The following is a 25,271-nucleotide window of genomic DNA, read 5'->3' on the forward strand; positions in this document are numbered from 1 at the left end:
TATATCTCCCCTTTACTCTAAAACCATACAGGGAGTTCCAGGAAACATCTGAAATGTTTGAAAGACAAATGTACAAAAGTAAAAAAAAATTATATGTTGTTATTGGGGATATTCTTCCAAGAAAAAGTACAAAATTAAAAATTATATTACCCGATTATTTTGCCCATACAGGTCATTCCTTATTCAGGTCTATATAAACTAGCAAGCCTTTAAAAACCTTCATAGACACTCAGATACTCAAGGAGAGAGACTACTGGAAAAGGAGAATCCTGGTAGTCATACTTCTATTTCCCAAAGTACTATCTAAGTACCTTCTTATGGGCTCCTGATTCCAGGTCCTTCTTCTGGAGGACTCCATGGCAGTCTTCAAACTTTTAATCTTCAGTCTAATACAGCACAGGTTCCTGAAAAATAGGCTCAAATGACCAAGAGCAGAAACCCTCTATTTCCCTCATCCTGATAAGCAGGCTAAACGAGTCTCAGTCATCCTCTCCCAGGATAGGCACATTACCAGCTACCCCAGCTCCATGACTGATTTCCCGGCAAATCTTACCCCGTCTCTACTCTACATGTACATGGGAAAGACATCAGTGAACTGGGAAAAAGGACAGAGGTGAAGGGACACGTGCCATGGGCCACAGACCTATGTAATTCAGCAACCGCTAGCCCCCTAGTACTCAAGGGGCTGTAAGCCACCCCTGTGTAGGTTGGAGTGGAAGTAGATGATACCACATTCCTATCTGCTACAGAGACTCTTCCCAGTGGCTCAAATTCTTTTAACATCTTTTGACAGAAATTTCAAGTTTGCCAGTTCCTCCAATTAAACAAACAAAAACACAGCAACCTGTTCAGAACTCCCTCAAACCCTCTATTTTAATGTGCCTTTCTAGATAAATCCCAACATCCTTTCTCATTCATTCATATGATTTCTCTTTATCACACTTGTCAGAAGCCCCAATATTCTGATCTGTTTTCTTAAACCTGTATTTCTCTCCAACCCAGCATTGTTCTTCTTCAAAATTGGCCTTCCAATGCTAATTCCACTCTTATCCACTGCCACTGGGTTCAGCAGCTAATTTCATTCTTATTCTCTTCCATTGGGTTCCCTAGATCTACTCTCCATTTCTATTATTAAAACACTCACCTACAAGATGATGAAAAAGGAACAGTACTGGGCTTGAATGAAGAAACATGAGTTCAAATCTCATTTCTGCCTCTGATTATATCCAAATAAATCACTTAAATATCTTGGGTTTCAATCCTTTGTTATTTACCAAAGTAAAAAGTTTCAGGTATGCTATCTAAACAACTACTTGACCAGGATGTTAAACACAGATTAAAGTACCAGAGGACATTTTTATTAGTCCCTAAGATTCCTTAAAATCATGAATTTCTATGTGCTTTGCATTCTCTGTTTAGAAAAGTAGGGAATATTTAACAGGAAAAAAAAACAATAAAAAACCAAGAAATGCAAAGTAGAAAGTAAAAAAATATTAAGACAAAATTATAGAAAATCATGGGAGAAAAAAAGATTCTAGGAAAAAAAAAAAAAACACGTTCATGGGATTAGGCAAGGATACCAGCCTAATGGGAAAACTAAACTGGTAAGTCATTAAGTAGAAAAATCAATTAGAAAGAACTTCTAAATAGCTGATAAATAATTAACATAACATAGCGTATATGTAGATAACCTTCACTTAAAGTAAAACAATTCCTCTCTAGGACTTGCCTGGTCTTGCTTATGTAAAACCTATCGTCCTACAACCACAGTGAAGTGAGATCTGCCCTAAAACCTTTGATGTTAAAAGGAAGGACCACTGTCATTCTCAAATACATCAGGACATGCTCTTGGAATAACCAGATTTCTAAGAAGAACTCTTGATGAGAATTAACATATAACTAAATCTGACTTTCTAAATTGATCTAATTTGTACCTGTACCTTGATGCAATACTGCACAGGTTTCTCTTGATCTATGCTAAAGGACAAGCAAACACATTTGGGAGCCAGTCAGGCTGATAATCAAACTATGGGATCATGGAGCAATTAATTAACTTCTTGGAACCACAGTTACTTAATCAGTAAAAAGTAATAGCATGGATTCTTTGAGAAGCAGTTGTGATGACTATAGAAGACATGAAATGTTAAGCACATAATGTGGTCTGCAGCCCAGAATAGAACACTGAAAAGTTAGGTTATTTTCTCTGCATTCCCTTAGTTATCATACAATTTTTTTAAATCTGCAAAATCCTACCTGATTGTAGAGTCTTCAGAAATTCCATCCACTATTAAAAAAAAAAGCAAAGTATTTTTAAATCAACAATAGACAAATATAGAATATTAAAAGCATACAAGAGCATGGTGTTATGTGCCTATAAGTTCAGCTACTCGAGAGGCTGGGGCAAGAGGATCCTTTGAAGGGTTCGGAAATAAGACCAGCCTGAGTGACACAGCAAGGCTCCACCTTCACAAAACATAAATAATTAATGCACACTTTTGTATATGTTTTAGATTTTGGACCAAAATAAGAAAAAGACTCATGCTTTGTTACAAAGGATTCTTTTGGGGTCATACCTGAGGACTATACTAGTATTAATATTATTGATACTATTGGTAGGCAATCAATACATTAGTAACAGTTGCCTCCCCTCCTTTGATTTATCAAATGCAAGGGAGACTGGAATTTTTCAAAATTTGATACCTACAGGTGAACCGCTGTGTACAATCATCATAATCCCAACTGAAACCTACCACAGTGACAGAAAATGGTCTCACTAGCAGAGTCAGTATTGTAAGAAGACAGTGTCAAACTTAAACAGCATGATTTCTGGACTAACAGACTGGGAGATGTAATCACAGAGTATACAGCAGTCCCCCTTGCTGCTATATGTTCTCACCCCACAACAGCAATTATCAACACAAAGGACTTCTTTGACCAAATGTGGTGGTGGTTCAGGGGCTCCCCATGAACAATCAAGCCATTCATTCTGCTGGAGACACCTGTTGAGAGTCCTCCAATCCAGTTCCATCACTATCTTCAGATCCCACAGGTTGGGGCTCAGTTCCCAAGGCTGGCTTTTTCCCACACCAGTAGCAAATGTGGGCCTCCAGAACTTCTGAATGATCAGATTCAAGTCCAGGTTCCTGTAATACCCTCTTTGGGTTCCACTAATTTGTCAGAATGGCTCACAGAACTCAGGCAAACATGTTGCAAAAGATATGGATGAAGAGATGCATATGATAAGGTATGGGGGAAGGGGTAGAGCAATTCCATACCCTCCTGGGGCACCACCCTAGAACAGCTTCCACATATTCAGCTATCTGGAAGCTCTCTGAACTCACTCCTTGGCTATTTATGAAAGCTTCATTACAGAGATATGACAAATTAAATCATGGTCCATTGAAGATCACATTATCTTCAGCCCCACTCTCCTCCCTGGAGGTTGGAGGTAGGGTGGAAGTCCCAGCCCCCTAATCATGCCTTGGTCTGTGATGACCAGCCTCCATCCTGCAGCTACCTGGTGGCTGCCAGCCATCAGTCAATCCTTCACACACAAAAAGATAATCACTTTGGAGAGTACAAAAATTTTAGGAGTTGTATGCCAGGAAACCAAATCAAAGACCACATATATATTTCATAATATCACATCCCCTGTTTTAAGTGCCTGCATTGCCATAGTAACTTATGCACAAATATCTGTTAAACATTCATTAACAGTAAAAAAAAAAAAAGTAAACAGCATTGCAACTTAATATGGATCATGCAACTAAAACAACTACCATGTTATGCTATATCATTATATTATCTGCTATTAAATAAAATTTTAAAACCACTAAAAATTAAGTTGGGGTGTAACTGCTGTGCAGAACAGATTTTATACAGCAAGGATGAGACTGCCATCCTTAGAAAGGCCTGCTTGCAAGGCTGGCCCATGGCTGGGATCCGGGACATTGGCTTTGAGAGGATTCCCACCATTCCCTAAGTGAAAAGAGCGGCACACTGTGCCTAAAAACTCTTCATATAAACAATGTGACTTACTCTGAAGAGCGGCTTTCCTTCTGGGAGTCTGGAAAACACTAAAAAGACTCTATATGAATATCCATTAAATTCAACATTTATAGAAAAGTGTTCACCTTCCTTGGTGAACTGCTGCTCTTCTCTATGCATATGCCATATGGTTTGTAAAACAAAATGTTACTGGAGCACAGTCATGCCCATCTGCTTACATATTTTCTATGACTGCTTTCACACTACAATGGCAGGGTTGAGTAGATGTGAAAGCGATAACACAGCCTTAAATATTTAATACTAGATCCTTTAGAGACAAAGCTTGCCCATGCCTGATTTAGACCATATGCAAAATGCCCTAAAACTGAAATCCCACCTTAAGACTCCCCTGCTCAATATTCTTCAATGAATCACTACAACAAACTTTAATGGCTCCCTACCCAGTAGCCATTCCTTCTTGTCTCTTGCTGGAGAAACACAATTCTATTTCAATATTTATCATCTTAATACCCCTCCCTGGCTCCAAAAAGAGAAATAATTATTCTAAGCTAATCACAGTAATTACATCTGTTTCCCAGTGACTGATTTAAAAATGAGCATATGGTGTGACCCACCTGATAAAATGTTACAGGGAGACCACTGCATCCTTCCCACTTTTCTCCCAAGTTACAAAAAACATATGAAGAAAAGCAGCCCTTCCCACCTTTAGATACTATCTTGTAAGAACATTGTGTTTGGAACTGGTGCTAATGAGCCAACCAGGAAAGGAGCCATAAGCACAACAGTGCCAAGAGCACCCTTGAAAGAGGGACAACAAAGTGGATCCTGGTGGCATTACTGAACCACCAAAACAACTTGGTTCCTATTGTTTCAGCCTCTGTTCCTTAGGTCATCCATTATTTGCAGCCAAATGCATTCAACCTGAGAAATTTCCCATGGCCAAAAAAATAAGATCTCTCCATTTCTACTTTTTAGTGTGGAAGCATTAAAAAGTCTTCCACAATCTTGTCTTAGCTAAGTGTTCATCTCATTCCCAAGCATTACAATTTTATGCTTTTTGCATAAGGAAAACTGAACTGCTCACACACCCTGCAAAGTTCACTCATGCATCTCAGATTTTGCACTTGCTGATCCTTCTGCCAAACATGCAATCTTGTCAGCTGTTCCTTCTGCCAAGCATCATTCTTCTGTCGCTCTACCTGGCATGCTTACCTGACATGTTACCCAATTTTTTAAAGCATGAATTCCTTGCCGTGGACTTAAACTGTCTGGCACATATGTAACATGGTAAGTACATTAGAAATGGTAGTTATGAGCTCACAGAGGGCATCAGACACATAGTAAGCACTGAATAAAGTAATAAATAATAAAAATGACAATAAAAATATAAAGCTTCTGAGTGTATTTCTTAGACATTTATATTTGGTAACATAACAAAAATGCTTATTGCCTAAAAGACTCTTGAGCATTATTTGTCAACTGGTCAAGAAAATAAATGAATGAAAATGATTTTTGACAATTCTGTTGAAAAACCACAGACATTACTTCCTAGGACAGCTCTATTTTATTATGAGAACCCTAAGGACTGAAACTACATCTATCATTGTCTACTGCAACTTGCAAAACCTAACTTATAAAGGCTCTTTCATAAAGACGTACTAAATTAAAGGTGTCTCGTATGCTTCAGATTAGCAGGTGCTTAAGTTGTCACACCTAGGGAGAATAGTACCATTTTTGCTATTGTGAAATGTTTGTGTACTTTTATTACAATTTGTTGAGCCCAAAGCAAGTCTGTTGGAATACTGACTATGGTAATCTTTTGCCTAATGGTAACAGGGTATCCTATTCTAATAAAATTACTGTTATCATGATAGCTATCTGGCAGATAGAAGAATATATATCTTGTTTTAACAAAGTAAATATATCTCATGCAGTTTCAATTTATTTGGGATGAGGTCGATAATAATGAGACCACGTTAGAATAAAAATATGTAAGATAATTTGTGCTTCTCAACAAGTAATATCTGACTTTTGTACTCAGTATCTTTAAAAATGAATCTTCTTCTGACACTACTGCACACTGGCTACTTTTTACAGTTCTTATTGCTATTTGTTCATACCAGAAAGCTATTTTTGAATTGCCAGTATTAAAGATAATTACTTCCTTAGTGACAGGAAACACTATGTAATACCCTTGATCACTGAACAACAAGGATTTGAACTATAGGGGTCAACTCATATGCATATTCAACTCATATGCATATTTTCTTCTGCCTCTGCCACACAGAAGCAACAACACCAACTTCTGTTCCTCCTCCTCAGCCTACTTTGTGTGAAGACGATGAGAATGAACACCTTTCTGATGATCCACCTCCACTTTATGAAAGTAAATAGTTTTTCTTCCTTATGATTTTCTTAATAATGGTTTATTTTCTCTAGTTTTCTTTATTGTAAGAATACAGTATATGATACATATACAAAACGTTTTAACTGACTGCTTAAGTTAACAGTAGGGCTTCTGCTCAACAGTAGGCTGTTAGTAAAGTTTTGGGGGACCCAGAAGTTATACGCAAATTTTTCACCACACAGGGAATTGGTGCCCGTAACCCCTGCAATGTTCAGATCAACTCTAATTAATATTCATTTCCTAGACAGAAACATTTATTATAAAATATAAATAACTCATTTTAATAAGAAATCCAATTGATTATAATGTCACCACAGAGGAAACATATAACATACTAACTTTAAAACCTATTTTATTATTTATACAAAAATATCATAGAGCATTTTAAGGACCATAATTAAATGAAGACTTTTTTTAGACAATACTGTTTGTGATTATAAACTCCCTACAATTAACTTCTTACATAATTCTAAATTCTAGATTACTAAGAAACAAATTTTTAAAATATGCACACAATTTACACATTGACTTTTTAACTGCCCCTTTTGTGCTCAAAACTTCCTTACTCTTTATTTTTTTATCCATGGTAGAACGACCAAGAGCAATTCACTATCAGAAGTCTTACCTGGATTGCTGTTTTCAGAAAGATCGTCAGGTATCTTTTCTTCTTTATATTCTGAAATTTGGTGGTGAATGCTATGTATAAAAATGTAATAAGTAATATTACTATTTTAATGCTGATATGAAAACATTTACCAAATATATGAAATTCTCAGAGTATTTCAACAAAATCAGGGCTAATATCAGAACTTTAATTAGCCCACACACTTCAAATGTGTAAGCGCTGCAAACTTATTACGCTTTGATTTCAAGAATACAAAACTAAGGTGAAGTCCTCATGAAGTGTGAGCAGCATAGTTCAGTCAACGAACTAGAGTACGCTTGACATAACAAAAAGTGTCCTGAACTTAAAAGAAGTCTTAGGTGCTATGACCAACAGCTATTTGTTCATGGAAAAGTTGCTTGTCTTAGGCTCAATGTCTTCAAAACATGACGATTTTTCTTCCTTGTGTCACTCTTAATAGACATTTTTATAAATATTTAATATTAATACTATAACATTTTTACAATGCTTGAAGAAATAGTCAAGTAATGGATTACTTTGTTCTTTAATTTAATTGCTGAAATTATTTTAGAATCCCAAATACAACCCATTCTGCATTTTTCCCTAGGCTGCAATATTGAATGAAATGTTGAAGTTTCAAGAAAATGTTATGAAGTCCTAATTTTGATTATTAGTTTTCCTATTCTTTGTGGCTTGTAATTCAGGGTATCTCAGTTATTTCATAATTTGTGACAAATTTATTAATATATTATCTCATTAAATTAGATAACATAACTCTCCCCCCATTACTGAGCTAATCAATCACACCAAAGGCAGAATAATCAATAAATGTCAAGACCTGCCTTGGACTGCTACTATTCCTTCTCTACCTACTCAAACTCTGAACCAGCAGATCTTCGTTAGCAAGATGCTTAATCTCCATGTTCCCTCCAAGTGATGGGGAAGGCAAAACCTTACTTTTATTTTTACTAAGTTCAATGAAGGAGATGCTGGTTCATATTTTCTCATGTCTGAGATCAGTACCAACAACATATTTGCATATGACATTATACATGTTGCTCAACACTCAACTCCACTGTCATTTCATACATCACTTTACACAATTTTCTTGTTAGTGAAACTCACAATCTTAATATTGAGTCACACCTGTTTTGCTTTGACATACACTGTTTCCTCTGAGCTAGTCAGCAAACAGTCAAATGATGTTCACAGGACTGCACAGAATATGGAATGCTTCATAAATTTTCATGTCATCCTTGGGCACGGACCATGGTAATCTTCTCTATATTCTTTCAATTTTCATGTATGTGCTGATGAAGCAAGCTCAAAGCCCTATATGGACACTGATGAGTCAGGGATGAGGTTTGGCCCTGTTAAATCCAATCAACCTCCTGTATGTATGTATGTATGTATGTATGTATGTACGTATGTATGTATGTATTGTATCAACAGAAGAGCCAAACAATTAACCTACTTTTAGCTCAGAGAATTCTGATGAATGGTTTCCCTAAGAGATAGAATTTGAAAGAATTTAAGAAACCTCAGGTACAGGTCCAAGTAGCTTGGGAGATTTTCATTGTTATGGAAAACAGATCACTTGAGAGACCAGCTACAAGTTGGTGACCATTACTCTGCAGAAGGATAAAATGTGACTTTCCAATACTTAAAAAAAGGCACTAAACAGAGGCAAAAGGAGCCTTGGCATACAAATTTGTAGCAAAGAAAAAAGGAAGTTCTAATATCTTCCTACAATGATATTTGAAACTCTCTGACAGTTTAGAACAATCTCAACTATTTGCTAGAGGGAAGACAATCAGGGGCATCAAAGGATAACTTACCATAAAGACCTAGGCTAAGTCTAGGCTGAGATGAGGGCTCCACATAAGGTTTGGAGTGTGGAGGGAGGGCCCTTTTGCTCACTATGTTTGTGGCTGTAGCTAGGAGGCCCAGCTGCCAGAGCAGGGTACTGGTGATTTAGGAACAATGGTTGAGCATATGTGCACGAACTCAAAAAATGTGTATGTAGCCTTGAAGTCTAAATATGGATCACCATATGAAGACTGAGGGATCTGAATCTGCAAAGGTCAATCATTTCCAGACAGCAAGACCAGTGTCAAATGGAATAACAGAATAAATGAAACAACAGAATGATTGAAGTGTCCTTTCATTCCCCTCTCTCAGACTTGTAAAAACAACTGTCTTCTTTGCATTTAGAGAACCATTCCATTTCCTGAAAAGTTCAAGGAGGAGGCTATAGGAAATAGCCCCCAGAAGACACTACAACATTTTCTGTTAAGTAGACATTTCAAGACCCAAATAACTAATTAGAAGGATCAAACATGTGGCATATTATCTCATGCACGAGTTATTCTTCAAATGAAATGGATGAAGCCGATACCATCCCTAATGATAAAGGTTTCTTGAAAGTCTTGAGATGATGAATTCTGTACCCATTACTACTTCTAACTAGTTTAGCCTTTTGTTTGATTTCTGGCTGATGAATTCGACTAATTCACTGCCATTCCAACACTACCTGAAACACGCTATGAAATCTCACCTGATGTATAAGATATAAAATTTGAAATTATTTTACACCTTGATTTAGTGTTCACTGGTCTTTTAATGTAAATACTTACGTATTAAAACCACTAGTAGTGCCATAATCCTTCACAGTCCTTCCAGAGATATCTTCAGAAAAAACATCCATACCTTCCTCAAGAAGGTGTAGTATACTTGGTGAGTTATGATGTTCAGCAAGCATGAGGGCCGTTCTAAAATAACAAAGAGATAACCTCACCCTTGGGAACTTTAATAGTTATTTAAAATGCTAATTTGATATAGACTGCCAGCTGAATATTTTGCCTATCAGTATAGAATTAACCTTTTATATGTACTAACTGACACAAGCATCCTGGGTGCTCAAGCGTGCCTCTTTGTAAATTACCACCTAGGTTAAAAGGAAGGGACAAAAACGTAGCTTCTTGTGTCATTAAGGTATGACATAGTAGAAGTTGGTCATTCTCTGCTGAGATCACTTATCTAAAGTAAGCAAAGCATTGCATGAAGTATGCTCCATGTCTTCCCTATTTTGACATAATGGACTGTGATTCAGAGTCAACTAGGGGTCAGTTAAGTAAGAGCTATCTGCAGGCTTAAACAATAACATTAGTAGTAATGGTGAAAATAGTAGCCATAGTAGTTTCAGTTAATGATGTTGATGAGCACGTGCTGGGGACTTAATTCAATGTTCTATACATAATCTTACTTGTACACAACCACCCTGGAAGGGCATAGTGTTATTCTCCTTCTCATATTAGAATACACATTTGGTGGGAAGTGGTCTTCCCAAGGTCACACGCCTAGCAAGTGGGAAAGCGAGAATTTAAACCCGGTTTTATGTGAATGAAAAGCTGTCTCTTCCCTTTATCATCCACTTATGACTTATCTTCATTAAAGAAAAATTTTATCCACTTAAAGTGGTCTTTCTCTCATTTTCATAACAATTAAAAAGAAAAAATCAAAATACATTAGAAATGAAAAAGGAAAACAACTGATGAACCCACAGTATCTAGTTATAGCAATTAATAATCCTTTACAGATCACCTAACATCAATATTTTTCAAAGAAAGCACTTAAGGCAAAAGAGTCGTCCCAAAGAAAAAATGATTTTCAACTTCTATTTATGTTTCATATACCATTTTTGAAGGAAATTCTATAAGAAGAAGTTAAAAAAATACTATAAAAGGATTAAGAAGTTCCATATTGAGTCATAAAGTGATCTAAAAGTTAAAGTCCACACTTCAGTAAAACTAATATGAAACCTCTTTAGGTGATATAAGATGACATGATCAAAAACATCAGATTACAAATAACAAATATCAGTCAGTATCATAAGAGATGATGAATCCTACTGCATATTGTTCTTTAGGTTCCCCAGTCCAAATAATTGCTTTTCTACCTAACTGATGATTTGTGTTGATATTTGTCACTCTATCCTCTCAACAATTATGTTAATCTTCTCATTCATTTAATAATTCTGACTTGAGTGACTCTTACTACCCTAAAATAACATTCACATTTTTTAAAAAAAAGCACTAAATACTATACCTGTTCATTTTATCTACTGCATTTATATCTGCATTCTTCTGTATCAAAAATTCTACCATTTCCTCTTTAGTTCCACTTACAGCAAGTAGAAGTGGAGTGAGGTGATCCTGTAATACAGAAAAATCAATTTATCATTCAAAAAATTTCATATTTCTCAACTGAACTGAACATTTGATGTAAGAGCCTATGAACTTAAATGTATCATACAGAAAGTAAATGAAAGGTAGTTTCATCCACTCACCCATCTGTTCTGCTCCTTCCCTTAGAAACTCCCCTCCTCTGCCTCTCCAGGCTAACTCCTGCCATCTCCAAAACTCATTTCAAACGTTTCTGGGTTCTAAGAATCTTTGTTTCTATCACAACATTTACCATGATATGCTGTACTTAATTTATTGTTTTCCATCTAAACCAAGAGCTTCTTGGGGGCAGGGGCTGTATCTTTTATCTCCATATTCCCAAACCCTAAGATGTAGTAGTAAATGCTTCAAGCATTTTTATTGAATTAATATCAATTATTGTACCTACAGCAACGTTTTTTACATGATATTCCAAAGAGTATTTAGATACCATAAGTTAAACACTGTATCCCAAAAGGAAGATTCCATGACCATCCAGGCTAGAGAAGTAGTGCAAAACTGTGCATCATATGTCCAGTATTAAAGAAATCTCTCAAGCTTTGCCTGATCTCTATTTGACAAGTATTATTATTATTTAGTTTTTTTGGTAAACAACATGTGAAGAATTAAATCTTTAGAGATACAGTTTTAAGAACTTTCCAGTGAATGTGGAGGTTTCCTCCAGGTGATACAAACTCCTGTGATTCTCTTCTAACAGTAGCGTAGGACCCCAGGGTACCAATGTCAGGTACTCCTTCTCCAAAGGGTCACTAAGGAAATGGGCTCTGAATAAAAGAGAGAGGTTTCAAATGAATTTCAACTCATTATTTCATGGTCCATGTTGTTTCTCCTGTGACAAGGTGACAGATTTTTATCTTAGTTATTAGAAGGCTCACTATGATTTTTTTCCTCAATTATCCTGATGATCCTGAGATGCTAATGCCTATCTGCTTTATTTTAATCCACTTGTATTCTGATTTCTATTTTAATTGGTACTCCAGTTGGTTTTTACTTCATGCAAAATATAAATCAGAAATAAAAATATAATGGCTTATCAATTAGAGTTCTAATACTGACCTATATGGATTATTGCTAGCACAATGGAAGCCACTAAATCATTTGCATTTTATAGAGTTTATGCTGAGGAGAAAGATATAATGCTGTCTTCATTACACACAGCCTAGCCAACTATAACCATGGGTAAAGTTCCCTGGTGGTCTAGTGGTTAGGATTCAGTGTTCTCACCATGGGTAACCTAAAAAGCTTATAGGTATTCCAATACGAAGATCATTTTTTATGGTATATATAATAAAAAATTGATTTTTTAAAAAAATTTCTATATTCTAAAATCCAACCATATTACTAATGGATAAATGTATATTATAATATAGATGACATACATTCTAAACAAGTATAAACTGTCTTGAAAACCTTGAAATTATTTCAAAAAATACTAAAAAACAAGCTTTGTCCTCTCAAGTGCTTAGGTAGGCAAGTAGATGTCCTGAGCCTGTGAAATACCTAGATAGGCACAGTAGCAAACTGGAAAACATACACCTTGTATAAAGGGGGAAGATTCTGCACAGCACAGCAAACATATGAGCTCAAGGGACAATAGGCTTGACTCTTTAGGGAAGCCTGAAACCCAGGTTCCTGCATGTCTCCCAAATTTTACATGCAGACTCAATTTATCGAGGCAAAGTAAACCTACTTATGGGCTGCATTTTGACTATAGTCTCATGTTCTAAAATTCACTAATGATGTTTCCAAATAGTCATGTATAAAGCAAGTACTTGCATGTGAAATCTTTGTTTTCTTTAGTGTCATAGGTTTTGCCAAAATATCAAGCCCCAATATGGAATAAAAATTGCTATTAAGATTTATAATATCCACAACAAGAATTTTTCAAACATCTATTCGTTTACTATCTACTTGTGTTTATTTTTCCCAGATTGTTACCCAAATTGTTAACTAGTTCATAGGACTGCTAAAACTAAATTATTAAAAGAATTCCTCTCTATGTTCTTGGAAACTTCATGCTTTTAAGTGTTTAAAACTGCCATCCTCATTACGTCAAAGCTGTATGAACTTAACAGACATACTGAGATAGTCCATAATACAGCTGTACCTGAATAAAAGATTCAAGATTTGCTACTGTGCTAATTGAGAACGCCTTGCTTGTAGTAAACATTTGTTGAACTAATCCTCTGAATGATAACAAAGAAATGTGAAATCCCAAAAGGGCCCGTTACTACTTATTGAAAGACTGTCCATAAGCAGATTTCTAAAGACCCTCTGACTGGCAGTGAATGATTGCTAAACAGCAGGAAACGGGTGTTATTCCATAAGCTGATAGATGTTGCCAATAATATTCTTTGGAACTGCTCAACCACAGAGCTAGAGAGAGGCAGATAAAGTCAGGCTAATATTATTAGAAAGGAGAGATTTGAAGGAAGTAGCATCTATCAAACTCCAATTCTTCTGGAGATTTCTTATGTTTTTGAAACATGGGAATTTCTATATTATATTTATTTATTCAGTGGTTGTTAAGTAGGAATGCATCAGAATCTCAAGAAAAGTATTTTTATTGGCTAGAGAGAGGGTCTGACTATGTTGCACAGGTGGACTCAGACTCCTGGGCTCAAGTGATCCTCCTGCCTCAACCCTCCAGGGTAGCTGGGACAACAAGCACACGCTTCTGCACCCAGCTTTGAGGAAATCTGTTTCAATATACATATCGAGGCCTTCTTAGATTTACTAAATTAAAATCTGCAGGGCTGAGCCTAGACTTCTAGATTGTTAAAAAATGTTCCCCGGTCACTGTGACACAGCTCTAGCTGAGCACTAGCAGAGCAGGCAGTCACTTCAGTGTCCTGTCTCTCTCACATGGCCAAGGCCCTTTATCACTTGGAGATCTGGCCCCAAACAGGAAATAGTGAGAGATGGAGTCATTTGCTGAAAACTCCATTTAGTCTTGCTGCACAGGGTTAGAACAGGGACTAAGAAACTCAAAATGCAACTTGATTTTGCTATTTATAAGTTTTGTACCTTCCACCTTCCCAACAAGAAATTCTAGTAGAGTCTTGTCGAAGTGGCTGTTTCTGCAAGAGGAGGATAAGTGGCTGTTTGGGCAAGAGCAGGATATTCTTCCCTCTTCTCAAGTCTTTCCCACATCCTCACCACCTATTCACTGCCAATCTGCTTTCCTCAGAGTCCTCCTAACACTGATTTCTGGGCAAGTTTACAACTCCCTAACACTCTTTCCCAAACTAAGAATTACTTTCTGTAAAACTGAAGAGCACTTTGTCTAAACATATAAACGAAGAACAAACAGACAAGTAAACACACAAAAAACTCTTCATTGTATTTTCCCCAAATTACCTAATTTCCAAATGGCCAGCATATTTCTGACTGTTCTCTTTTTCCCTTTCCATTTCTTTCTCTTACGACTTGCCAATTAGAGATTAGTCACTTTGATATAAATTGCATTTCTAAGGAACTTGTCAGCAGCAGCAAGAATTCCATTTATTATATAATGCTTTAGTTTTCAATTATAAGATAAAGCGTATTTCCAGGGCAAATTTGGCTCCCCTGGCTTGTTTTATACTAAATAGAAAAAACAAACAAACAAAAAAAACACAACACTTGTTTGGAAAAAAAGTTAACAAGTTTTCCTTTAACAAATGCAGGGTTTTCACAAATATTAACCATGAATGTATAAAAGAAAACTGCATCTTCTAATGCTTCTTTAAATGTATAAACATTTTAAGTAAAATTTTAAAACAATTAAGGTATTTCAAAATATTTTCATTCGCGGAATGTTTGAGCTTCCAAATATGGAAAATTGATAGTTACATATGTCAACGTTTGATATTTTTCAAATACAGTTCATTGATCTCTACCTTGTTTATGGCTTCTTTATTTGCGCCATGTGAAAGGAGCTTTGCTGCGATCGATGGGGTGTCGCCATAGACAGCATAGTGAAGAGCTGTGTTGCCATACACGTCACTGTGATTCGGATTGGCACCATGTTCTAACAGGATGGTGGCACACTCCTCTTCCAGGCATTGTACCGCCTATCAGTATCAGATCAAGAAATAGATCATAAATTCTAACAGTTCAAAAGAAACATTCCAAAGATCCCACCGACTAGTTACATTTAAATGAAACAAATTTATTTTTATTGTGTATATTGAAATGAAATCCATCTCATGCTGCAAAAGGTGGCTGCTATATACCTTAATCAGAGCTGTCCTTTTTTCACTGTCGGGGACATTGAGCTTGCATTTTCTGTCCACCAGGACAGTAACTACTTCTGGATGGCCATTGGCACAGGCCAAATGGAGAGCAGTCCTATGAAAGTGAGAGAGATTTTTAGGAAATTGTAGTGCACTATCTTAAAATATACAAAGATTCATGTAATTATAAATATTAAACAGCATGTTTTCTTCTACCTTTAAAGCAAATATTTAATTTTCTTGTGAAAAAAGTACAATATTTATTAGCTGCTATTCCTCACTAGATTAATAAAAGAGCAGCCTATTAGAAAGAGATTGGCTTTTGGCGTCAGTTCAACTTGGATTTGCATCCTACTTTAAGCTCTATCAATTATTAGCTATTGACCAGGCGCAGTGGCTCATGCTTGTAATCCTAGCACTCTGGGAGGCCAAGGCAGGTGGATCATTTGAGCTCAGGAGTTTGAGACCAGCTTGAGCAAGAGCGAGACCCTGTCTCTACTAAAAATAGAAAGAAATTACCTGGACAACTAAAAATATATAGAAAAAATTAGCCAGGCATGGTGGCACATGCCTGTAATCCCAGCTACTTAGGAGGCTGAGGCAGGATTGCTTGAGCCCAGGAGTTTGAGGTTGCTGTGAGCTAGGCTGATGCCACGGCACTGTAGCCTGGGCAACAGAGTGAGACTCTGTCTCAAAAAAAAAAAAAAACTTATTATCTATCACTTAGCCCTTCTGTGCCTCAATTTCATCTTCAATAAAATAGGGGAAAAAAAACAGTAGCTATCTCATAGGACATCACTGTGATGCTCAAATGAGAATCTGTACTAAGTATGTGGAACAGTTCCTAATGCAAATAACAGCTCAATGACTGTTACATAATGTAATTATTACTACTGCTTAACAAAGATAACATTTTAATTAAGCAAAATAATGCAATTATACCTACTTTGTGGTTTATTTAAAGACTAGAGATAACATTGTATTTCAGTGATGCTAGGGTGCTCATTTTCTCACATTTTAACATCACTGATACTGGAACAGCACCTTTTATTCATGATTTATTTCAACTACAATGGGCAGCACAGAAAAATTATCTCACTGATAAGCAAAATAACGGGACATCACAAAATCAATGCTGCGTTACATTAAGGGAAATAGGGCATATACAATAGGTCTATGGAAGTTCTAGTTATATCACTGGCATTTATGTAAGTTTCAGTTCTTAAAAGTACTATGGAAAAAGAAGGTTGAAATAACAAAATTTTTAAAACCAAATAATTCTTACTTTGATTTTCAAATACTTCAGACCAAAAGAAACTCAGGATTCGAATGAATAGGTATGCCTCATTTGTTCAATATATAGATTTATACACTGTGTGAGAATCAGATATTTTGAACGTTTACTGTTAATAATTAATACTGTTACAAATTTTAAAAGGGCAGTTAAAGTCATCTTTTACAATTGTCTACCTTCAGAAATGCTTTTGTTTGAAAGGAGTGAGCAATGACTTTAACTGAAATTAAGTCCTAATCCTCCAATTTTAAATTTCTCAAATTTCTCAGGCTGGTCAGGTAAATAGTTTTAAGGATGGATGTGTCCTGAAAGTTAGTAGAATACGTCTGTTACATAACAGGTCTTCATAGTATGTTTGATGAATAAATGCATTGAGAAAACAGAGTACAAGAGTTAAATATTTTGAAAGAAGACCCCTATAAAGTTATACCTTTGTAATAGTAACATTTATATTTCCTATTTTTCGTTTTCATAATGATACACCTAAATTATAATGAATAATCTAAAATTTTTGCATGTAAGCAATAAATTATATAACAAAACAGATGCACATTAAAAAACTGTGTATGTAATAAAATCTTCAAGCACAGATGAAAAGATTCCCTTTACTTCTGAAGGGATAAAAGTTGGTGGAATATTCCAATCCACAAAATAATTTTAAAATTAATTCATAGAAATTAAGAAATTACTTCTATCTGTGCAAGATTCATATTACGGCTCTTCCCAGGGATTATATCCTTAATGACAAACTTTTACTAGAACTTTCAAATCGTACACCCTAATTGCCCAGAAATAACAAATTTTATCATATTGTGTACATATTTTAAGCTAACACAACACCACAGTGTGTTTGTGTATATGTATAATAATCAAAATGACTTTTATTCTTACTTGATATACCTAAATACTCTTTACATGTCAGCACACATATGTATCTATGCCACCTTCTATGGTGACATATTATTCCATCTATGGACACAATCTAATTGATTTGTAAATCCATCATATGCATTCCTCTTAAAACCTTATTATTTTAAGTGCTGAGAAAAACAAATTGTATGATCTCTATTTCTTGAGGATATTTTAGTATAATGGAACTGATGGGTAAAGGGCATACACAATTTTTAAATGTGTAGTTCCAGTTGCCTCCTTAGTGCAGTAGGGAGCGTGTCAGTCTCATTTGTATGTAGTTACCACCAAGTTGTCTATTTGAAAAGAGATCAACAACATAAACTGTAAGCACCAGTATAAGTATTTTCCATGTTTAATATTAGTATTTAATGTCTTCATTCTGACAAACTTTGTGGATAGCTTAACATTATCTAATTTCTCTTTTAACTTAAAATCCTTCTCTTAGCAGGGACACTTAATATTTTTTCTTATGTTTGTAGGTCACTTGTAGATCTGCAAAAAAAGGACTTTGCCCAATTTTAAATTAGACGTCAGTTTTTATCATGTTTGATTTGTCACCATCATCAAGTTTTAAATTCTTTCATACATTTGGGTGTTTCTAGATTTTCTATTCTGTTCCATTCATTTATCTATCTCTTCAACTGCTAATAAATGATTAATCTGTGGAAATTCATAGCACATTTGGATACCTAGAAGAGCAAGTCTTACTCCATTACAAAATTTTTCTTCATGTCATCACAATAGTAAAAGCGAGACAGCATGTGTTAACTAAAAAATTTGGAAACCTTATAACTTTTATTTAGCTCATGTAAAACTGGTAAAATAGAAAGAGCTCATATTCTCAGAAAAATGAGTCTTCCTATTGAAGACTATGGTACCATATACCCACTTCAAATTTTCCTTCTAAGTTCCCTGAGTAAAGAACACATTTTCATAGGTGTACAGTGACATGAAATGGATATTGAACTTCTTGCTAAGATGTTTTAACACAGAATTATTTATAGTATACTTATTATTCCTCTCACTATGTACCTTTCTATAAGGTATATAAGATAATGATTTAAAATGTGTACATTAACAACCAAACACCCAGTATACTTGTGCTAGTTAAGTAGCTAAAACTGGCAAGAAGCTGTCCTAGAAGGGGAATCATGAGTGGATGGGGAAGCAGCTGAAGTCCTGTTTTTGTGCTGCTGCCCATGAAGCTGGCCTTGGTGCCGGACCCCTCCCAGGTGCCATATCCCAGGTGCTGCAGAGCCCGCAGGCAGGACAGCCGGGTGCCCTCGCCAGCAGGACCCTGGGCTACTGCCAGTCTGGGAAGGGCATCTCCCCCGCACCTGCCTGGCCCCCAACCCGGGATGGCTGCGCCCATTACCTCTTCTTTCTATCTCTGGCATCCAAGACCTTTTTCTTCAGCGAAAGGATCTGCTCCACTTTCGCGACGTCACCAGCGCTGGCAGCTTGGTGGATTTGGCCGAGATCCTTCTTCCGGATGTGGTACCGTGGCTGCAGGAAGGCGCTGTCAACAGCCTCGCCTTCCAGGCCCACCCTGGTCTGGCCACAGTGGCTGGAGGGGCCGGAGGGCGGCCCGCCCTTGTCTGCCCCGAAGCAGAAGATCTTCCTCATGGTGGTGGCTGCCGGCTTCGGGGGAACCTCAGCCCACTCTCACCCCCCACCCCACCCCAGCCCACCCCTGCCTATTCCCCGCCTCGGGAGTCCAGTGCAGTGAAGAAAACCCGATATGACCACGACCTCCAGCAAGGGAAATCCCGGTCTCCAACTTCTGACAGCTGTAAATGGCCAGGCAGCGCCAAGCACAGCCAAGCGACCACAGGCACCGCCAGAACCGTTAAAGCAACTGCTCACGTGCGCATGAGAATGAGCCGTTACTGCGCATGCGCACAACTGCCAGCGGGAAACCGCCCACCCCTCCCCCTCCCCCCCTTGGCGACACACTCCAGAACGCGCCACTCGGGGCTGTTCTGTCCCTGCTGCCGCGTGGCCTGCATGTGTGGCTGCAACTCGGGCCCCTACGTGGCCTGGCGGAGCTCACCCCGGGGCTGCCTCGGGCTCGCTGAGGGTGGCACCCCTGGGCCTATGGGTTTACAGCCAGCTGAACTCTCTGCTGACCATGGCTATAAAATTACAGATTCTAAATAAAGCTATTTTTCCAAATCTTTCTATCAGAAAATGTGTTTCTGTTTTGAATACCTAAAGCTGGTGCAGACAATTGCTTTTCAGTATGAGTGGTGGGAAAAGAGGCTGTCAGTGGAGAGGTAGAATAAAATATGATCCTCCAAGATTTGGAACAATAGACAGCTTTCCCATTGTTGGGTGTTGGCATTTGGGCCTGGGTCTGGTTAAAGTCCCTGACCTGGTGTTTGTCATATAGGAAGGGTCACAGGGAACTGACAGGGGTAGACTCCTGTGGCCTTTTGGTCTCTCTCTGCTGACCATGGCTATAAAATTGTAGACTCTAAATAAGATACGCACATCTCATTGATACCTTGAAGCTGAAAAAAAAATCAATCAAGACCCAAAGATTGCCTGGCCACAAAATATCTCAAACCAGGCTTGGGCTCTTATTTCTGGGACTTTCTTCTTCCCCTTTTACAATTCCTCCTCTTAATCGTTCCCTTAGCTAAACTCTTCTTTTTACAAAAGCTTTAACTATTCTGGCAGACTGCTTATCAAAAACAGAAACCCTCTTGAAAATCAGCAGTTTTTAAGAAATATTCTTGCCATTCATACTTGTTTTAAAAGTAAAACGTAAAATTCCTATAAAGACACCCTCCCTATACTAAAGGAAATGGTGACATTATTATCTTCAAGGACAAAGAATGAGTCCAAGAAACTACTGTCTGACCTTGTTAGAACTCATAAGAGTTTTAAACTCATAAGTTTCAGCCTTCTCACATATTTCAGTCACATTTTCACAGTTAACTGTTGTTTGTACAATCTAGTATATTGATAACTGAATCAAACTGCTTTACTCAAAATTGGGTTCACAGAGTTTATAAGATGGCCTACTTAAAAAAAATCTTAACCTTATGCCATTTTGTCAGAAAAAATGATTTACATCCAACTGGTTTTTATAAACTGGCGAGTTTATATGTTTTACTATCTCATGACTAAAATTCTAAAATGAAATCTTTACGACCATTTTTATCTGTATATATATATATATATATATATACACACACAATATATATATTTAGATATATTGATGCATATATACATGCATTATGTCATATGTAATGCCTACATAATAAAATCTGGTATAGCTAGCAAGAAATCCCTTCAAAAGAACTATTTTGGCCGGGCGCGGTGGCTCACGCCTGAAATCCTAGCACTCTGGGAGGCCGAGACGGGTGAATTGTTTGAGCTCAGGAGTTCTAGACCAGCCTGAGCAAAAGCTAGACCCCATCTCTACTAAAAATGGAAAGAAATTATATGGACAGCTAAAAAATATATATAGAAAAATTAGCCGGGCATGGTGGGGCATGCCTGTAGTCCCAGCTACTCGGGAGGCTGAGGCAGGAGGATCGCTTAAACCCAGGAGTTTGAGGTTGCTGTGAGCTAGGCTGTCGCCATGGCACTCACTCTAGCCCGAGCAACAAAGTGAGACTCTGTCTCAAAAAAAAAAAATGGATCATAAATAAGCTGAATATTATGCAAGAAAAAATGGATAACCAACACAAAGAAATCACAAAAAAGATCCAGGACTTGGAAGACAAATTCACTAAAGAAATCAAAATATTGAAGAAAAATCAAACTGAACTCCTAGAAATGAAGAATTTATTCAGGGAGCTACAAAACACAGTGGAAAGTCTCAAGAGCAGGGTAGATCAAACAGAAGAAAGAATCTCAGAATCGAAGATAACACTTTCCAATTAAATAAATCAGTCACAGAGATGGAGCAAAGAAATGAGAAAAGTCCAGAATCTACAAGAAACGTGGGATTATGTGAAGAAGCCTAACGTGAGAGTTATCGACATTCCTGAGGGTGAAGAAGACAATAAGCAAGGGTTGGATAAGCTATTTGAAGACATAATTGAGGAATATTTCCCAGGCCTTGCCAAAACTCTAGATATACAGGTTCAGGAAGCTCAAAGAACCCCTGGGAGAGTCATACCAAATAGGAAGACACCACGTCAACATCATGCAGTTATCAGACTGACCAAAATTTCCACTAAAGAGGCCCTTCTTCAAGCTGTAAGGAGAAAGAAACAAGTAACATACAAAGGAAAATCCATCCGAATTATGCCAGATTCCTCAACTGAAACCTTACAAGCAAGAAGAGACTGGGGCCCCATTCTCACTCTTCAGAAACAGAATAATGCCCAGCCTAGAATCTTATACCTGGCTAAGCTCAGCTTTATATATGAAGGTGAAATTAAGACATTCTCAGATAGATACAAACTCAGAGAATTCACCAAGACAAGAACAGCTCTCCAAGAAGTACTCAAAACAGAGCTACACACACGGACCAGAACAAGAAAGACCCACGAATATACAACTACTCAAGAGAAGATAAAAACCCAGTTATCACAATGGCTCAAGTGAGAAAACAGAATAATGAAATTCAACCCAACATGAGGAACAAAAATCAATCTCACTTATCAATTCTTTCATTAAAAGTGAATGAATTGAATTCCCGACTCAAGAGACATAGACTGGCCCAATGGTTAAAAAAAATAAAAGCTAAGTATCTGCTGTCTTCAGGAAACTCATCTAACCTGCAAGGATGCATTTAGACTGAAAATAAAAGGGTGGAAATCGATATTTCAAGCAAATGGAAGCCAAAAGAAAGCTGGCATGGTGGTTTTAATCTCCGATAACTTAGTTTTTAAATCAATAAAAGTAATGAAAGACAAAGATGGTTACTATATACTGGTGAAGGTTACAATTCAACAAGAAGACATAACTGTACTTAATATATATGCATCCAACTTAGGTGAACCCAGATTCATAAAGCAAACCCTACTTGATTTGAACAAAATGATAGACAACAGCACTTTGATAGTTGGAGAGTTTAACACGCTACTCACACTACAGGACAGATCCTCCAAACAGAAAATAAACAAAGAAATAATGGACTTAAATAGAATGCTAGAACAAATGGGCCTGACTGACACCTATAGGACATTCTACCCAAAATCCACTGAATATACATTCTTCTCATCAGCTCATGGGATATTCTCTAAGATTGATCATATCCTAGGACATAAAGTATGTCTTAAAAAATTTTAAAAAATAGAAATTATACCATGCATCTTCTCAGATCACAGCGGAATAAAGGTAGAAATTAACCCTAACAGAAATTCTCATTCCTACTCAAAGTCATGGAAATTAAAAAACCTTCTCCTGAATGAATATTTTATAAATGAAGAAATCAAGACAGAAATCGAAAGATTCTTTGAATTAAACGACAAAGGAGACACAACTTATCAAAATCTGTGGGAAACAGCTAAAGCAGTCCTGAGAGGAAAATTCATTTCCATAAATGCCTATATCAAAAAGACAGAAAACTCACAAATAGACAACCTAATGAATAGACTCAAAAAGCTGGAGAAAGAAGAACAGACCGACCTCAAACCCATCAGAAGATGAGAAATTATTAATATCAAATGAGAACTAAATGAAAAGGACAATAAAAAAATCATAAGGGAAATTAATAAAACAAAAAGTTGGTTCTTTGAAAAGATAAACAAAATAGATACATCTCTGGCTAAACTAACCAAGAGCAGAAAAGAAAAATCTCTAATAACCTCCATCAGGAACATGAAAGGAGAAATCACAACTGATGCCACAGAGGTACATATAATCTATGAATTCTACAAAAATCTTTATGCACACAAACTGGAAAATGTGGAGGAAATGGACAAATTTTTAGAAACACATAGTCTTCCCAGGCTCAACCAGGAAGAAATAGAATTCCTGAATAGACCAATAGCAAGAACTGAAATCGAAACAGCAATAAAAAACCTTCCCAAAAAGAAAAGCCCTGGTCCAGATGGGTTCACACCCGAATTTTACCACACTTACAAAGAAGAACTGGTGCCCATCCTACATAAACTATTCTCCAATATCGAGAAGGATGGAATTCTCCCCAACACGTTTTACCAAGCCAAGATAACATTGCTACCAAAACCAGGAAAGGATGCAACAAAAAAAGAAAACTACAGACCAATATCTCTTATGAATATAGATGCAAAAATTCTCAATGAAATCCTAGCAAATCGAATCCAAGTGCTTATCAAAAAAATAATCCATCACAACCAAGTGGGCTTCATCCCAGAGACGTAGGGATAGTTTAACATACGCAAATATATAAATGTAATTCACCACATAAATGGAAGCAAAAATAAGGACCATATGATCCTCTCAATAGATGCAGAAAAAGCATTCGACAAAATTCAACATCCTTTTACGATAATAACGCTTAACATAATAGGCATTGACGGGACCTACCTAAAAATGATACAAGCCATATATGACAAACCCACAGCCAACATCATACTGAATGGGGAAAAACTGAAAGCATTCCCACTTAGAACTGGAACCAGACAAGGCTGCCCACTGTCCCCATTACTTTTCAACATAGTATTGGAAGTCCTTTGGAGAGCTATCAGGCAAGAGAGCAGAATCAAGGAAGTCCAAACAGGGAAAGAAAAGACCAAACTCTCACTCTTTGCTGAGGATATGATGTTATATCTGGAAAACCCCAAGGATTCAACCAAGAGACTCCTGGAATTGGTCAATGAATTCAGTAAAGTCTCAGGTTACAAAATCAATACACACAAATCGGAGGCATTCATATATGCCAATAACAGTTAATCGGAGAACCAAATTAAGGACTCAATACCCTTCAAAATAGCAACAAACAAAACAAAATACCTAGGAATATATTTAACTAAAGAGGTAAAGGACCTCCATAGGGAGAACTACGAAACACTGAGGAAGGAAATTGCAGAGCATGTAAATAGGTGGAAAACCATACCATGCTCGTGGATCGGAAGAATCAACATTGTTAAAATGTCTATACTACCCAAAGTGATCTACAGATTCAATGCAATCCCTATTAAATTACCAACATCATTTTTCACAGATATAGAAAAAATAATTTGATGCTTTGTATGGAACCAGAGAAGACCTCATTTAGCAAAAGCAATTTTAAGCAATAAAAACAATATGGGAGGTATTAATTTGCCAGACTTCAAACAATACTACAAGGCTGTGGTTCTTAAAACTGCTTGGTATTGGCACAAGTGTAGGGACACAGACCAGTGGAACAGAACAGAAAATCCAAATATAAAACCATCCTCATATAGCCATCTAATCTTTGACAAAGCAGACAAAAACATACTCTGGGGACAAGAATCCTTATTCAACAAATGGTGCTGGGAAAATTGGATAGCCACATGTAGAAGACTGAAACAGGACCCACAGCTTTCACCTCTCACAAAAATCAAATCATGGTGCATAACAACAGACTTAAACCTTGGGTGTGAAACAATTAGAATTCTAGAAGAGAATGTAGGAAAGACTCTTACAGACATTG

At 36.9% G+C, this 25,271-nt stretch overlaps 1 protein-coding gene and 1 non-coding gene across 2 annotated transcripts in view; both read right to left on the bottom strand.

The window, feature by feature from the left end:
* LOC123629835 (ankyrin repeat domain-containing protein 26-like) overlaps nucleotides 1-25,271 on the bottom strand; it is a 47,697-nt gene that overhangs the window by 18,145 nt on the left and 4,281 nt on the right. The window contains exons 3-10 of the mRNA XM_045539216.1: nucleotides 19,083-19,213; nucleotides 15,502-15,616; nucleotides 15,166-15,339; nucleotides 11,148-11,254; nucleotides 9,677-9,811; nucleotides 7,041-7,111; nucleotides 2,254-2,284; nucleotides 312-404 (exon numbers count right to left, since the gene is read on the bottom strand). Coding sequence (XP_045395172.1) covers nucleotides 312-404; nucleotides 2,254-2,284; nucleotides 7,041-7,111; nucleotides 9,677-9,811; nucleotides 11,148-11,254; nucleotides 15,166-15,339; nucleotides 15,502-15,616; nucleotides 19,083-19,213 — 857 coding nt within the window. The remainder of the gene's footprint in view (nucleotides 1-311; nucleotides 405-2,253; nucleotides 2,285-7,040; nucleotides 7,112-9,676; nucleotides 9,812-11,147; nucleotides 11,255-15,165; nucleotides 15,340-15,501; nucleotides 15,617-19,082; nucleotides 19,214-25,271) is intronic.
* On the bottom strand, nucleotides 8,260-8,366 carry LOC123629854. The gene has a single exon (XR_006732328.1). It is a non-coding gene; the product is annotated as a U6 spliceosomal RNA (small nuclear RNA).

Source organism: Lemur catta, unplaced genomic scaffold (assembly GCF_020740605.2).
Source record: "Lemur catta isolate mLemCat1 unplaced genomic scaffold, mLemCat1.pri scaffold_53_ctg1, whole genome shotgun sequence".
NCBI classification, from domain to species: Eukaryota; Metazoa; Chordata; class Mammalia; order Primates; family Lemuridae; genus Lemur; species Lemur catta.